Source organism: Nymphalis io, chromosome 5, assembly GCF_905147045.1.
Source record: "Nymphalis io chromosome 5, ilAglIoxx1.1, whole genome shotgun sequence".
NCBI lineage: Eukaryota > Metazoa > Arthropoda > Insecta > Lepidoptera > Nymphalidae > Nymphalis > Nymphalis io.
Window position 1 is genome coordinate 8709302 of NC_065892.1, and position 18733 is coordinate 8728034.

Here is an 18733-nt window from a genome sequence, read left to right on the forward strand (position 1 = left end):
CCCAAGTATATAAAATAATAACTGACTAGGGTTAGTATGGCTTGACAATTAATTAAAACAATATTTCATGAATAGTTGTTAAAATTTACCAGATAGACTCAGAGCGTTATAGTCATGTACAGTCCTAAAAATTGCAAATCGATATTTTAAAAGTTATTTAAAGTTATTTTCGGTTTAAAATGATTATTTTGTCCAGAATGACCAAAAATAAACCAAGTTTTTACTAATGAAAATAAACAATGGATACTTAAAATTTACCAATCAAGTAAAATTAAGCTCTACCAATCATCTTAATTCATATATTTTCTCTGCGAGAATGCTTTAAATAAGGGATTTATGACGACAAAGTAGAGACACTGTGGTTGGCGAGGAACTGATTAAAGCCGAGAGTTGAAATTTTTAATTCAATTTTACTTTTCGTAAACCTCATTTCACGGAATCCATGGCTGTATCGCAAACGTACAAAATATGTCAAAGACATATTTATATTTAAATACTATTAAATTCACCAATGTTGATACTAATTTGTTAGTTTTATGATTTAAAATAAGTTTAGTTTAAAGAAAATTACATATAAATAAAATTATGTAACATAAATTTAACAATACAAAAATATCGATGTCTTCTATACTCGTCCATCAGTTCTAATGGCGATTATCAATGTGTGAGTCGATGCCTTAATCGACACGACCCTTAACTCCGGCTCCAATCATCGTGCCTTAACGTCATTACGTGCGATATTTGGTCACGCTTTTCAGAATCCCATTCGATGTTTTCAACTTGGCCTGTTCTGACAGCAAAGCGTAGAGAGTTGTCCGTTAGAATCTTCTGAAATACAATACTGTCGAAACTCGAATATACTCGAAGAAAGCGTTATTAACAAAAGCAGCATTACCTTACCTACCAGTACAATATCAAATGATTTAATTTTAACAATCGAATATGGTGAGCTTAAACACATAAAAGAAGATAAAAAATTATGATGAATGAATGACAAAGCTATTAAACTAATATGAAGGACTAATTCATTCATTTTATATATACTCGTCTGACTTTAATTATTTTAAAGGTACGAAACAGCCGCGCAACACGAGTAACGTAAAGTGTTTTCTGGTGCCGTATCCCTAACTTGTAAATTAGAAAAGTTGTACCGCCTCCTACTTTACCAAAACTCACGAGTGAAGTCTGAGAGGTTATCTGCTTAGTGATGCTGACAATTATTTTTCCTTTAAAATACATCACAGCAATTAAATCAATCTGATTAAATCGAATCAAATCAATGATAACACATTGAGAGATTTTGGGATAATCTCTATTTAACGAGAAAACCCGATAGTCAACCTTCGGATTTTAATAATAGTATATCGTACGACTATATCGAAATATATGCATGCTTTCAAATAAATATAAAAAAATATTGACAAGTATTATTATGAGTTGGTTTTTAGCAAGTATACATATAGTACTACTCATATTTGGTACCTAAAAAATATACCATACTTTGCGAAATAATTGCTGTTGCTACGGTGAATCATTAAAATAGCATCTTGAGTTCTCAGAAAATGTTCTGATTCCGTGCTAATGAGGCACTAAATTTTGACGATGTCACGTTACATCAAACCAACACATAAAAGGAAAGGATATGGCATTTTTTATATATACGAGAGTAACTTTTACGTCATTACGTTACATTACGTACGGTTGTGCAGTTTAGGTATAATTAAATTAAAGTACCGTGGCATATTTATAAATTTTAATCTCATATTTAAAAAATTATAAGGCTTGTAACCCGATAAAAAACTATACGGATTATAAATAAGGGTGCTGTTAGTAATTATTGATTTTTATTAAGAATAGATATAATAATTTGATTAAAGCTTAGCCTAGACTGACTTGATTCTTACTTTATGTTTAAGATGGATAAAGAAACCAGCTATTTACATTAGAAAATATTTATCTAAACTTTAACTTTGAAATTTAATAAAACATTTTTCGGCTGCGTTAGTTCGGCGATTTTGTTATGTAAAAAATTACAAAAATATGAAAAGAAAGAAAGAAAGTATTATAGTAAATTGGAAAGGTTTGAAATAAATAAAAGTACATTAGGTAGAAACTAGTTCCAATGTTATGTAAATTAAGTTTTGACAAAAATGCTATGCTATGCTATGTGTACAAATTTTATTTTTGTAATAACTACTATGAAATAAAATATATTATCATTTTGAAAATAGGTCCTAAACGACTGTCGCTTATTTCTCTTGGTAATTAATAACCGCTTCTCAGGATGGATGAATGAGATTTGTTATCCGAAAGATTTAATCTTTGCCTTTTATCTATTTGATAGGATACAAAATAATCAAAATTTAATTCAATTTATATTTTATATATTACGACTTATTTAATTAATATAACGACAAACTTATGTTTTCTATTATAATATGCAAGTCAATGATTTTTGCTTTAATATTATATGTATAAACATTTTGTATTAAATACCACATTATACAAAGATCTTACAAGTCTTGCCGTAACACTAAAGAACTGAATTGAACCCTTATAACCCTTATACCTTTCGTGACTACTTCGATAGTACTAAATTCACAAAGAAAGTTGCGTTCAACTTTGACTTTGCAATGCCATTTCAACTTTCGAAACTAACTATTGTAAATTATTCAAATATTAAAATAATATTTGACATCATCATGGAAATTATTTTAGTATATGAAAAAATGTTTAAAAACTAAATTTAATATAAATACTAAATAAAAATTCAATTCAATATGCAAATTGAATAACATGTTTACTTTTCAGAAATGCAATTTTGATAACACCGTGCTACTAAATAAACTTCCATTGTATTAAAAAAAGAAAGCAATTTCGAAATGAATAGAATACATATTTTCATTTAATTTACCCCCGGTTTGAAACAAAGTGTTCGTTTGTTTTCAATTAAAATAAATTGTAAAATGAATACGATATATTTAGTATTTTACTGATGATAGAAATAGCAATGATGTTGTGTGGATGTTAGTCTCATGTAATTAAATTTTTAATTTTATTCTATTGGACTATTAGGACTTTACTATGGCTCTTCATTAGTTATCCTACCGATAAGCATCAGCAGTGCTATTCTGTAAGAACTCGGTCCGTATCTAACTCAAACACAGATGTACGGTGATACGCTATTTTATGTGTAAATCCTTTTAGTGTTTAATATATAATATGATATTTCACAATCATTTTCTGTGATGAGTTTCGAATTGGTTGTTACAGAATAGCTTCCGATTGAAAGGGTGATTGAGTATCAATAGCCCGCGGTGACCACTGACCTGTCAATTCATATAGTCCGTCTATTATTTTTTTTTTTTTAAATCAAGTTGTGTGATATGATGCTTGTAATTTTAAACAACAGTCTGTCTATTGTTGTCGATTTTAATGGTCATTTTTTCTATCAACTCAATACAGAACTCAATATAGAAGGATTTGCTTATTTTTTTATTCGTGCATATAAGAAAGACATCCGTAGTTTTGCTTTTTAGAAAGTGATAAATGTTAATGCATTTTAGCAATTGACTGCCTCGTTGGTCTAGTGGCTTGATGTAAGGCCGCGGACCCGAAGGTCCTGGGTTCAATTCACAGGACAGGCCAATAAAAAGTTATTGGGTTTTTCTGTCAGAAAATTCTTAGTAGCAGCCCGGAGTCTGGAAGTTGGAAGTGTGTACACTCCCGTGCCTCGGGAAGCTCGTAAAGCCGTTGGTTCTGCGCCTAAACTCTTTCTGGTCATGTCGGATTGCCGTCAGTTCGGATTATGAGAGTTAGGGAATAGAGAGTGAACCTGTGTTTGTGCACACACTTATGCACTATAATATCTCCTGCGTAGTTGGTCTGGAGGACATTATTATTTTTATTTTAGCAATATATGCTAATTATTATTAATAACATTGGCTTTGCTAACTAGTGTCAACAATAAAATGATTCTTGAACTAACACATAAAACATTGTACCAATCAAGTAGTCTACAAAAAATGGCAGATATAATATATGATCACAAAATTTTCTAAGGAACAGACAATAAATAATTTTTCGAATATAATTATGTAATCTTTAATCAATCTTTTAAATTTTTTTTATATATGGTTACGTAAACTTGTAAATGACCGTTAGTTTCAAACGAACAAATAAATCGATTATCAAAAGCTACCACTGACGACAGAAATAGTGTCGTACTAACATAATATAATTCTGTTTACAAGTCGGCATCGGCAACAAAACGAAATGGTCGCAACGTTCCATATTGTGATCTCGTTATACAGTATACATTGAGTACTACTGGTGCAGATGCACGCTATCTTTGCCTTTTATTGGTTCTCGCGTTTAATCCAAAAGTTTTTGAGGTTAATCGAAATTATCACGTGCTGCCATGTTTGTATTTTTGTATTTCAAATCATCATGTATCAAATATCTTCTATATACATGATAATTTGAAATAAGTAACCACAAAGAGTAAGAGTCGTTTGAGTTGATATTCCGAATATTTATGAAAGCTTAAAATTCATTAGATGTCTATCTGATTTATATTTATTATAAACGTCATATAATATATTAGCATTTAAATGTTTAGCCTGAATTTAAATAAATATAATCAATTACATCGCATGACTTTCAAGTGTAGTTTATGCAAGAGTATTTAAAAATACATTATTATAAGTAGATAAGTTAAGCAAAGATATGACTTCCGCATATTGTATAAAAAGAGAACAGAATAATAAATCAATTTTTATTGGTTATGTGTATGGCCTTTATTCCAATAGAGACAGAAACAACAATTTCATTCCAAATAATGTGCAATGTGCAGGAAATATGTAATGTCTCCAAAGTAATTTAAAAGAGAAATATGAGCATGGGCACATTGGCATTGTATAAGTATTACGGGACCGGTAAATTATCTAACAGTAGGGGACCGCTTTGCTTGCCTCTGTGCATCACGACAGCACGTCATTTGCAATACGACCGCTTCACTACCGTAAAACGGGACCGCGGGCTATTTGGTGCTCTTGACAGCGCTCTGCGAAGATTTTACATGTTAATTGGACTTGTATGTTCAATTTTCACGTTACTCTTTTTTGTTAAAAAACAAAGTATAAAAGGGTAACATGTCAGAATAAGCAGTTGTGTGAGATTTATATAATTTATATAGTCTATTTTTATATACGCATTTACAAGTGTTATTTATTCCCTTTTTGTCATAATTAAATACGACTGGAAAGTGTACAGGCGCAGCCGCGCAGGACCAATGTTTAGACCAATTTGCTATCCTATTGATATTAATATGTTAGACAAAGGAATTTAAGTACTGCCAATTTTCAAAGCACGGAAGAACGGTTATTGTTCATTTCTTGGCAGAAAAAGTTAATAATTTTATATTGGCCTGACCCGGAGTAGCTAGCTACTACACCAACGAAGCAATAATAAATCTTATCTTATAATATTTAGTGAACAATTATTTTATATATATACAATAATATATAGACATACTCTTTAGCTGGCTCATATATATTGTGATGTCAAGCTTTAACTTTTGGCTCAAATTTTGTATTTTTTGCTTTTCATGTTTATCCATATAGGTATATTTCCTGGAAAAACGTAATTTTCATAGAAAAATATTACCAATTATTATAAGAACCAAAATAAGTTCGGTCGACCAAGTATTATAACTAAAAATTACCACTTAATAATTGACGAAACACAAAACATAATTTCCTTTATTTTTACGTCCAAAAATGTTATATATTGAAATGTTTCGCATAGGGAAACATAACATTTAAATTTGACCTCAAAGTTTATCTGCTCAAAAATGTTACTTTAATATTATTGAACATTTTACCATACATTTTTCAGACGTCATTAATAAGTAATTGTCTTATTATCGAAAGCGGGCAGACGTTGTCATTCCCATGTATATCTGTATAACAATATTCATAGCGATCGGTTAAACGGTATTGAAGTTTATGTGCTGCAGTGCCATCTACTTTTTTGTATAAAATAGGTTTTTGGACAGGCAAATGAGCCACCTGATGGTAAGTGGTCACCACTGTCTATAGACTTGGCGCTGTGAGAAATAGTAACCAATCCTTTCATCGCCAATGTGCCAGCGATCTTGGAAACTAAGATGTCCTTGTGCCTTTAGTTACACTGGCTCCCTCACGCTTGAAATCAAAACATAGCAATACTAAGGATTGCTATTTGGCAGTAGAATATCTAATGAGTTGGTAGTACCCACAAAGCCCTACCAAATAAAGCTACAGAAATACTTATAATACACGAATACTACTTATGACCTACACCAAAGTGTAAATAAATAGTATAAAAATCTCCATGAAAAATTACGTGAACTGTTATGTTCATCAGCTTAGTAATGTAGACGTGTATTAATCTCGATCTCGTAGAGATATACTGGTATTGATTTGATGTATAAAATAATCACATTCCATAATTTCAAATGTATGTATATTTAGACTTAAAAATTGAAAAATGATCTGTTAAAAACATCATAACAATGATAATAATGAGTGCGACTCAACGTGACTTGAATGTAAAGAGGTCGAGTATTCCCCACAATGAGGCTCGCATGGCTGGCTCATTACATTAATATTTTAGAATGCAATACCACAAGTTTGTGATATTTCATTTAAATTTTCATCTCCTGTTAAATAGGAAATGTCATTGCTATATGTTTAACGTAACCATATAACTAACTTATAACTCTGTGTTACCAACGCAATGAGCTAATTATTATTAACAAAAACCATTTATATTTACACGTTAAGGAATGTTTTAATTGAGTAATTTATTAGTTCGTAAATAAATGTGACATTTGTCACTTGTTAAAAAAAAACGATACGTTTTAAAAGCAAACACATTCAATTTATGGACTCGATGTTTTACGCAACACATCTTGAGAGATGTGTGAAGTTATGTACTGAGATTATTTTATAAGTATTCACGTGGAACTAAATTTATTTAATTTGCGTTGATGCTTTTTTGTAAAATGGTAAGGATTCATGTACGTTTATTTTAACGCATAGTTTATTATTTATTATGTGGTCCGTCTGAATTATTTCGGTCTAACGCATAATGTTTATTGGACAGATCCTAAGTTTGAAGCCAGTATCTCAGGATCTGCAGATTTATAAGTTGCAAGAAAGACAGGCAGTAGACCAAAGAGGCTTTTCTTTCATTACGATATTTAAGTGGTCGGGCAGATGGGCCATCTGATGGTAAGTATTCACCAACCCCATAGACATGGGCGCCGTGAGAAATATTACGCATTCCTTGCATCACCAATGTGCCACCAACCTCGGGAACTAAGATATGATGTCCCTTATGTTTGCAGTTACACTGGCTCAATCACCATTCCAACTCAAACACAACAATACTACACATTGCTGTTTGGGGGTAGAATATATGATGATTATGATACGAACCAAGAAGCCTTGCACAAAACCCTACCACTAAGTAAAGTCAATTAATTATAATGGAACATGATAGTACACTTTTATATTTATAACATTTACTCAATAAAAAACAATGCTACATTTAATTTTATTAAAATAAACAAAGAACAATACATACTTAATCGATGAAAATGATAATTAAAATATTAAGCTTTGAAGAGTTACCTTGGAATCTTTTATTCGAATGTAAAGCCCTTTCCCCGTTTTGTTTGTCATTTTCATAATTATCTAATTTGATTATGGCTTGTTATTTATTCATTTCCAAGTTAAAAATTTATCTTCGTTAACGAACTGTTGTTAAATAAATTTTAATTAATTATAAAATTATACAGCTATAAAATATGATATACTTACATTATATATTGCATAATTTAAGACTCGATTACATATATGTTATGAGTGATTTTAGACATTTCCTACTTTATTCATATAAAATATTATTAGAATTGTTTACTTTAATCCGAATACTCATTTAATTAATAAAAGTGTATTTTTCATTTGATAAATACCAAATGATTATTTTATATAATTACAATTTCATACGTATATATATTTGATTTTGCTGAATAAAGAAATAAAGTTCGATAACAATTAATTAAGTAATTTCCCGCATTGAAGAGAATATATTACATATATACTATGTAGCCACTAATATAATTAGTGTAATAGTATTCTTGGGCTACTTACAAATAACAGTTTTGGTATATGATCGGATCGGATCTCTTACTGAAAACGGCATAACATGTACTCGTATTTAATTAATTAAAACATAATCATTCAAAGTTAGAATATATCTATGATTCAGTTCATTCCTATTACTTATTAGTAACAGCCTGTAAATGTCCCACTGCTGGGCTAAGGCCTCCTCTCCCTTTTTGAGGAGAAGGTTTGGAGCTTATTCCACCACGCTGCTCCAATGCGGGTTGATGAAATACTCATGTGGCAGAATTTCGATAAAATTAGACACATGCAGGTTTCTTCACGATGTTTTTCTTCACCGAAAAGCACGAGATGAATTATAAACAGAAATTAAGCACAAGAAAATTCAGAGGTGCTTGCTCGGGTTTGAACCCACGTTCATCGGTTAAGATTCACGCGTTCTTACCACTGGGCCATCTCGATATTACATATTACTTTGTTGGAAAGCAGGTAGATTTTAATAATATTTTTAAATGCATAATAATAAAATTAACATTAAATATAATAGCATTATAGCATTTTTATGCTGACAAACACTTTGTAAGAATATATTTATTACTATCTACGTATATCAATATCAATTATCATGATAATGTTTTGTACTTACCTATTTATCTTTTATAAACTATAAATTAAAGTGCCATAAAACATAATAAAACTAAACTAAATACGACACTTGGCTCTAACTTATTCATACCGTAACTTTGTTAAACTTGCGAACAACTGAACTGAATCTTTACTGTAAAAGGATAGTCGTTAAAACAATTTACTTGAGTGAATTTGTGTTATTATTAGTTTTTTACAACACAGTAAATTCTGAATTATTACTGCGTGAAATCGATTTTGAAATATTTATATAAGATTTACATATTTATCTTTTTCTTAAAAACAAAATTACGTAGCTTCTAAAAACTTCGTGCAGTAAATATAGTTCTAATTATTATATAACGATCAAAAAGTTCAAAAGTCAAAATGACACAGAATTTATAGCACGTAAATCTTAAGTAAAGGATTGCGGATGTGTCGGTTGCGGGTGAAATTCTGCCATTTGTATCCACCAACCCGAATAGGAGCAGAGAGAGAGAGAAAACTCAGTGCAGCAGTGGGACATTTATAAGCTGTTACTATACTAATTATTAAATGTCTCTGTGATATGTAAAATTGTAAATACTTGCAGTTTATTTTTGCCAGTATAACTCAGTATAATATACACTCCAAACAGATAGCTTTATATTTAATAAGTCATAAGTTTTGGAGCGTTAGGTTTGTTTTAATTTACCTTTTAAACGTTTAAAATACGAAAGCCGTTTTTCTATATTTTATTCGAAAAAATTCTTTTACAAATTATAAATAATTAGTTTTATTTAGATAGTGTAACAGATACAATACCACAGTAACACGTTATAGAAATTGCTCTAGGCAAAATAATTCATGTTAAGAAAGATTTTTTGCTGTTAAATATTAATTATAATACAAAAATAATGATATTACACTTTTGAAGGACCATCATTATTTTAGAACTGGTTTAAAAAAGTGTACCTAAATTAAGGGATCTATAGAACGACGTCAGAAATTTTAAAGTGTTCTTAAACTCAAGGATATACCCTCGGCCATTGTAGGAACGCTTGACCTCCTTATCTCCGTCTAGTTATCGCTTCAGCCGCTTTACAATATACATAACTTAATGTTGAAATGTATTGACATTCGTAGAATTCCTTAAGCGTGCATTACATGTATGGTATTCTGGTGAATTACACAAGGCACTAATGATATATTGAACACGTAATTGTTAATGTAGTGTTACCATTAAACTAATCCTTTTAATTTCAAGTCATGAAATGTAGAATGCAGTATCTGATATTATCTTGTTATTATATTGCCTCTCTGATATCGGTATAAATATTATGAAAGTTTTTATTTAAATATTTTACATTTAAAAAGCCGTCAAATAATTATATTGCATACTTAATATGCCGTTTCCTTGATCGTATTACTTAGCCTTAATCGTCAGGATATAAAGCGTGACTAATTTGTTAAAATAAATTTTGTAACAATAAAATAAAAATATTTACGAATTTACCACAGGATTACCAAGACAATATAATTGAAGATATTGATGATACTTCTGATTTTCACTGTATGTTGTAATATATATTTTGTGTAATATTTCGTGTCTATCTCTTATTCGTACTTTTTGTTCTTCTTGTTGTGCAGAAAAAAACTGTTCCATTTCGTGTACATATTGAGTGTTCAATACAAACATAATGATAAAGTTAGAGTTAGTTAATCACTTAACTTACTAATAATAAAAAATGTAGTCTTTTAAAGGTATACCAATAGATAAAAGAATGAACACCGTTTGATAATGTTCATCGCAAATATAAATCATTGAAGCAACAGTAATTCAATTACAACTTTCATATGGACAGCTACGAATATCTCGAGCGTGTTATTTAAATGCAAATATTCCTGCTTCCAATAAAACCCGTCTCTCTATATGCTCTGCTTTGAAAAAGTCTTTTTTTAATTTATTAAAACCTCACTTTTTTGTGGTAATAAAAAAATACGTTTATAAAAATATTTAGGGCTTTTCAATATTCAAGGCTTTATGTTATTTTAATTTACTCAAAAGTTAAATTATTTTTTGTTAATATTGTTAAATATGTTTTGTTAATTTTTTTTAATGTTTTTGTTAGGTTCAAAACAACGTTAAAAGGACAAGCGGAAAAAATTATACGAAGAAAATTGTCCTACCTCCTTTACATGGCTCAAAATCTTCCCTGTAAAACATTCCTTACTCCACTCCAAGATTCAAAAAGTCATAAAAAAAATCATTCCACAAATTTCTTTTCTCACAAAGTCTTGAAACTGTAATTGTGTATTAAGAGAAGAAATAATAAGATATATTAAAAGGCAAAGATAACAGGTAGTGAGTGAAACGCGCGTGAACCTCTTCGGAGGGCGCGAGGGGCCGGCGCGATGCGGTCTCGCCAGGGATGTACGTAATATATCCTGCGGACGAAGTAGTTTCCCTGACATACAGCTCGCATTCGCTGCCACGGCCTCGGCAGCGACCGACTCTCGACATTATCTTCGGGCCACCACCGCCCGTGCCGTCTAGTGCGAATTTCCTGACCCCGAACCCTGCCCCGCCCCGCGCCGCCTCAGTCCCCAAAACGGCGCCCCCGGAGCCTGCGGAGCGCGCGCCGGCCTCGCCGACGCCATCGCTCGAGCGGCCGGCTAAGCTGCGCGAGCGCACAAAGGCAAAACTGCTCAAAAAACTCGGCCGTCATGAGGACAATGAATTCGGAAAAATAATTAGAACTCCCGCCCCAGATGAATTCGAGCTACCCGCACCACTGCCTACCCCCGCCTTTTCGCGGAAGAACATTTTTGACAGAGACTTTGACGCTTTATTCGAGGTTGCGAGTACGCCTGAATTCTGTGCGAATATACGCGTGACTACTCCGGAACCAGACCGTAGGTCTGATGTATCGGCGGCGCATTTTCCTTCACCCACCGCATCTTCCCTTAGTCTATTACCTCCTCGGCCACAATCAGAGCCCGCGCCTAGTTCCTCCCCCACTCCCTCTGGCCGTACGTCCTCACTATCGACGCCCCCAACACAACGGTCATCTTTCGAAGGTTTTTGAATGAAAGTTTTCGTTTTGACGACTCGTTAACCGAATAACCAATAACGTGTAATGATCACGTCCATTATGCATGGTGATTGTAATTTCTAACACTGCTTTTAATCTAGATATAAGTGTTTTTTTGGTTTTGTTTCGGTTGCAATATCATGTACTTTGGTATTATGTATTTAAACTTTGATTTATTTCTTTGAGTAATAATACGTTATTTTTATTTAGCAGGATCAAACTCAAAACCGAAAAAAGTTAGTTTTTTCCGAAAACTAAGTCGGGCAAAGGAGGCATCACCTTCTCGCACAGCAACCATGCAGCAGCCGTCGATTGAGATGGCTCTTCGAGAGCTGACCCATCCGGCACATAATGAACAATTGAAAAATCAACAACAAGTTACATTTAAGCTGGTCAAAACAGGTACCATTTTTATTTAAATTTTTTGGAAGGTTGGTTTTAAAATACGAATTTCATGCATTAACATTTTAGAAATTAAGATTAAAACCAATAATTAACCAATTTAAGATAAAACACATACAGACTAAATTGTCAGTAATCCCATTGACACAGTCCATAGTCAACCAGGTTACATATTTTGCTAATTGAATTACTCTACTGAAATGCGGGAGCTTCTATGATGTTTGTAGCGTTCGTATCATAATGTAGAAATAATGCAAATAATTATGAATATATTTTAAGGATTCCAAGGAAAATATAAAGAATTACGAATATGCTGTTTCGTTACCTATTTTAAATATAACCATGCCATATCAATATTCCAATTAAAAGCAAAAACCGGTATCATTGAAAAAATCTAATATTTTAGCAGCGGCTACTAAAAATTTTATTATTTATGTACCTTTTGTAAGTTATTTTAACTACTCAATTCTATTATTTCGTTTATTCGTCCTTATTTTAAACCAAATATTAGACAATGGGATCTTCATAATACTCGTATTTGTATACAAAGTTTGAATTTTCCATCTAACCAGACTATATTTGTTTAGTTCAGGATCTCTCATCCCATTTATAATTCGATACGTCTAGGCATAGATAATTATTCTAATCCAATTCATAATTGTCTTATGACTGACTAATTAAGATTTGTAGAGGGCAGATGGCATCTTGATTGATGATTTGATCTGCATAAAAAGTAAGCTTTGAAAAATTCTAAGAAGATATAATTTGTAATATAGTAATATAAATTTATACGAAATAGTAAAACATATTTCAATATACTCATACTTTTTAATATATGTATACGTAGTTTAAAATAAGTTATTATATACAAATTGATTTAGGAATATAGAAAACCTGTAAAAATCAAGTTTAGCAGAAATTATATCGGCGGAAACGTGGCTATAATAAACTGATTTTTGACTAATCAAACTTCGATTAAATATACGGACACAAGGAATTCGATTTGAATTTGTTTGTACCTCCCGTCGAGTCCTGTATTTGACGTGCACTATAAGAGCACCGGAAATATTTTATATTGAACCGTCTATATCCTTATGATCATTGAAAAAAATATACCTGTTCTATTTTTAAAAATCAATTACAAATTCTTCGAAAGCCGTATGATGTTATGATATAACGCGTCTGTCAGTATAAAGATCGTGTTTGAGTTAAAATTAAAACTGCAAAGAATAATATGTTATATACTTTTTTTTGTTGATAAATATTTTGTAACATACAAAATATATTCAAAATATTTTTCAAAAAGTTTTTAGATACAAATTTCGTGTCTATGCTGTGACCGTTGAGGAGTTCCTTCATCAATCTTGCATGTAGTATTAAGGTGATTTAACATGGAAGATTTGACCTATACAAACTAAGAAAGCATTGCTTATTTATTAAATAAAAGCTTTTAAAACTAGACCATTAGACTAGTAAGCTATTATTTTATTGATTATTAAAAAAATACTTTAAATTATCGTGTAAGAGCAAATACAATTTAATCTTGTGAAACTTGTGTGGTTATTAATTTCATAAGCCTCTACAAAGTGCTTTGTGCCAGTCCATTTGCGGGTCAAAATCTCATTTTCCAAACGAAATTTAGTTTTCTATAGAGGTGCAGTTAAAATGGTTTCATGTACCTATATCGAAATTTATGTTACAAGCTTCTGACGTCATACAATGAAACTTTTATCTAAGCTTATTTCGATAACTTATCACAGGGATATAATTATAACAAGTATTTGATTTTCGAACGCCATTTGACAAGCCTGATCAACGTTTTCAGATCACCAGAGTTTGTTTTTGTGTTTTTTTCAGATATATGTAATATGTATATCTATATATGTATTAACCAAATACCGATATTAATTCTAAGCCCAAAACTTATTATGTTAAGTAAACCACTTAGAATTTTCAACAGAAAAACCTAATAACCTTTTTATTGCTTCTACCCGGGATTTTAACCCATGACCTCGGGTTCTGCGGTTTTATATGTAGCCACTAGACCAAGGAGGCAGTCATGTTTAAATTATAATACACTCGAATACGCTATAACTAGAGAAGCTCAGTTGTTAGGTTCGTAGTGGCTGTAATTAAACCTGCTCACTCACCGGAACATAGTCTTACGAAGCATTGTATTTCAGCGGCACGATTGATGAGTGCTTGCACTTTTCCAAACAAGCCTGTACAGAGCCATGTCATTAAGGTTTACGATACAATATAAAAATTAAATATTGTTGAAAAGTTAATATAAAAGCATACTTAAGTCTACGAGACTATTCCATATAAAAGTCAAATATTAATTTTATTTATCATAATTTTAATTACTACATTAATCAGATGTAGTGTTACCTGTGATTTATTATATAAAGTTTAAAAAAAAAAACTTAAAATGACTTAGTGTCAGATCTATTACTTTTATTTATAACAATATAGAATATATGTACGACAAATATATATGTATAGTTGATAATCAAATTTATCTTTGAAATAGAAAGTTTTTCTGTAGTTAAATTTTCTTTTTAAACTGAGGAGGTTACAGCTTCAAGCAAATCCCTCATCTAAGCTGTAAGCCACCATGTCTGGAATAGAGAAATCTTGTTCCGATTCGCTCGTATCTAGTATCTAGTAAAATACTTTAAACATTTTAAAAACTATTAAGTCCATTTTGTATCGACTTGTGTACATATTTTAACTGTAAAATTAAATTTGTCTAAGAATAAAATACATACAATTCTAAGAAACTATTTACAACAAGCTTATTCGTATAAGAATTACGAAAATAAAATATTTCATATATATATATATATTATGCACGAAATGGTATAAATATAATTGACCTATTATTTTTTCTCGATTTTGTGGTTGCAATATCCCAATGTGAACATGAAAAAGCAGATTTTGTATTTGCTAAAAAGTGACTAATTTGTAATCTGTGTTTTTCTGGGCAGCCAGTGCCCCCATAAAAGTACATGCCGGGTTATTCATTATTTACTAGTCATCCTGTATAATATGTATATCCCTTGGATAATATTTAAGTATGCAGAATAAATTAAACCGTTGAATAATTCTAACTTACAAAATACGTTTAATGGTTAAGTGACGAGTTAAATGTATTTATTTGCTATAGGAATAATTAACGACTGAGCCAAAATTAATTTAAATTTCAAAGCAAAAGGACTCAAGTTGCTAATTTTACTTCATTTTAATGCAGAAAAAAAAGAAGGCACTTTGGATCTTTTTCATTCTAACCAATTACTAGATTCAATTTTATCCTGTTTATTTTAGGACACCATAAATATAGAGGTAATATCGCACTATATCTTAAGTTTAGGGCTTATTTAAAATGAAATTACTATATTCTAAAGAGAATGTTGATTAAACTTTGTTAAGAGTTTTTTGTTATTAATGTTTACCAGCAAATGGGCCACCTAATGGTTGTGGCTGAGGTAGTTACAAAAAACACTTAAAAAACTCATAACATAAATAACAAAACATCAGGATAAAAAGAAATGTATAACAAAATTATATTTAAAAGGAATCAACATCTTCTATCGTATCTCATCCATACTTCGAAGATTTATTTGTTTCTTAGATTTGCGGGCTAATGAGACGAGAGGACTACTGAAAAAAAGAACTATACCATATTTCAGAATAATTTGTACAATATAGGCAACACGCCATCTAAGAAAAATCTTGCTTTAGGCGGGCTTTTAAGATCTCTTTAAGAGTTGTGGCAATAGACGAGTAAAAAAAGTTTAGTTGAAGAAATTACTTGCACTCCTTTTATATGCCTGGATAATTAAGTACATGAGCCTTTGTATGCTTATTAGTTTGACCGAAAAATCTGTCAGATTTAATGAAACGTGTGCTTATTACCAATGAATATGATGGATTAAATTTCGACAAGACCTGAGCTTTACATGGATTTAATTTGTTTTCGGATCTTTTTTCCAGACGATCCACTTTGGAGCAACTTAATCAATAATTCCTTGCCCAGCTTTGGTATATTTATCGAGTCGTTATTTATATACATTTCTTGTATTGCTAATGTCTATGGGCGTTGGTGGCCACTTGCCATCGGGTGGCCCATTTGCTCGTCCGCACGTCTATCATATATAAAAAAAATATATATTGTTGTAGGTAATTGTTTACATATCTTTAAGCGTTGAGTACCTAATCTAACTAAATATGTAAACATCTAAAATAAACACATATCATGGATGGAATCATGCAATTTATTTTAATTATATATTTTTTAAACAATATTCGTGACTATTTCGAACCTTTATATGGCGTGACTAAACGCGACAGTGTAATACATTTTTGAGAGACACGAAACTACTCATATGGTCTCTGTCGATTCAAACTTTACTTTTCTGATAAATTATGAAAATGCGTTCATTACATTTACCACACACCGTGACGTACTGTTAGCGTAAAATATTACGAACTATCTACTTTTGCTGTAGAGCCATATAAGATCGATAATCCCATATTGTTCCATTTTCCTGGATGTCACGTCCTCAGGTGAACATACGAGACGCTGTTTTCATGTATTAGACGTTTTAAAATATAGCAGCAGTTCTTTTAAGAAGTAGCTTGATCTTTTCGAACTTCAACATAATATGATTTGAAAATCAAACAAAAATTTTGACGTGAGATTTTGCTTTTAAATCAGACTAACAATACTTGAATCAAAACAATGTAATCATGGGTTACCTATTAGGCTGTATGTGCTCGTGAAATCATAAAATAATTAGTAAAACATAGCACAAAATAACTAAAATAGAAATTTTCTTTCTTATATGAGAAAAAAGAGATTTTTGTTTACAGTTCCTTTTTCAAATATTTTATAGTCTTATACAAAGTTCAAAGTGTCATACATAACATGGAAAATAAATGGCAAAAAGGCTATTTTATTCTCATGTATACATTTAAATAACGCATACAATTTAATTTGTATCTTGTATACATTGTCATTTATATATTCTGTAAATAAAATAAAACTAAGCTCCTAACTGGTGGTAGGGCTTTGTGCAAGCTCGTCTGGGCAGGTACCAACCCACTCATCAGATATTTTACCGCAGAACAGCAGTTCTTGGTATTGTTGTTCCGGTTTGAAGGCTGAGAGAGCTAGTGTAATTACAGGCACAAGGGACATAACATCTTAGTTCCCAACAGTCGGTGACGCATTGGCAATGTAAGCGATAGTTAACATTTCTTACAATGCCAATGTCTAAGGGCGTTGGTGACCACTTACCATCAGGTGGCACATATGCTCGTCCGCTTGCCTTTACTAAAAAAAACACTATTTAATTCATACATATATATTCCAGTATTATTTAATATAACTTATCTATTAATGTGTTTTGAACATTAAATTTAATTAATGTATAAATAGGCATTGTCAAAATTATTACGTTATTAATACACGACCCGTTTAATCTTATGATGTAACGTTTCAGTTATGAGTACGTCCGCATATTGTTCGGCTTTAGATGTTATTAATTTAAGAGGCTCAGTTATTTTACTTAAAGACATGTTGAGTATATGTCTTTAAGTAAAATAGCGTCTGTTTAAATAGAAATTATTATTTCAATACTTAAATAAGGTATCTCTATCAATAAAGTTAACGAAGAAGACATATTAAAATAGTATATTTAACGCGTTTTTTTAATATTATGGTTAGCGGTTTTTCAAGTGAATTAGTTTAATAAAACTTCTTTACGTATTCAAATACTTTAAATAATCCATGAATAAACATTGATCTGGTGTATTATATTTATGTTAGTAAAATTTTCGGTTTATAAAGCGGCTTAGGAAAACGTAGACAGAGCTACTTTCTTAATTTCTCTAAGGAATTAGCAGAAAGCATTTCTTATTTAACTCAAATAACGAAACTTTGTATTGTCTTTCTTAATAAATAATATTACTTTTCGCAGAAGGAGAAAGGAAGCTAATTGACAATGGATCGATTGATATTCCCCCTAGACTATGTTTGAGTCACGAGATATATCAATATAATAAGATAACAAATTTGGCGAAAGCGTTTTCCTTCACCGTCAAGCACGAGATGAATTATAATCACATATTAAGCACATGAATATTCAGTGGTGCTTGCCCGGGTTTGAACCCACGATGGAGGCCATCTCGGCATTTTTCGCCTACCTATACTAAAAAAATTTTTTATCTCAAACGTTGCCGGTCCTTAGTCTACGAATTTATAAATCTACTCAAATACATCAAAAAATACTTTTACTATATAAAAAATTTAAGTGTATAAAGTATATTCAAGATTAAAGTAAATATTACGGAGAATAAGATATAACGTATACGGCTTCATTACTTCATCTAAGTTGATTTCGTTTAAATGTCAAGACGCGAAATGATATATCACTGTCAATTTCATAAATGCAA

General features: G+C 31.1%; 1 protein-coding gene across 1 annotated transcript in view; it reads left to right on the forward strand.

Annotated features, from left to right (window-relative positions):
- Positions 1-18733, forward strand: part of LOC126768847 (uncharacterized) — a 179428-nt gene that overhangs the window by 31814 nt on the left and 128881 nt on the right. The window contains exons 2-3 of the mRNA XM_050487203.1: positions 10910-11858; positions 12086-12274. Of these exons, the coding sequence (XP_050343160.1) occupies positions 11210-11858; positions 12086-12274 (838 nt within the window). The 5' untranslated portion in view covers positions 10910-11209. The remainder of the gene's footprint in view (positions 1-10909; positions 11859-12085; positions 12275-18733) is intronic.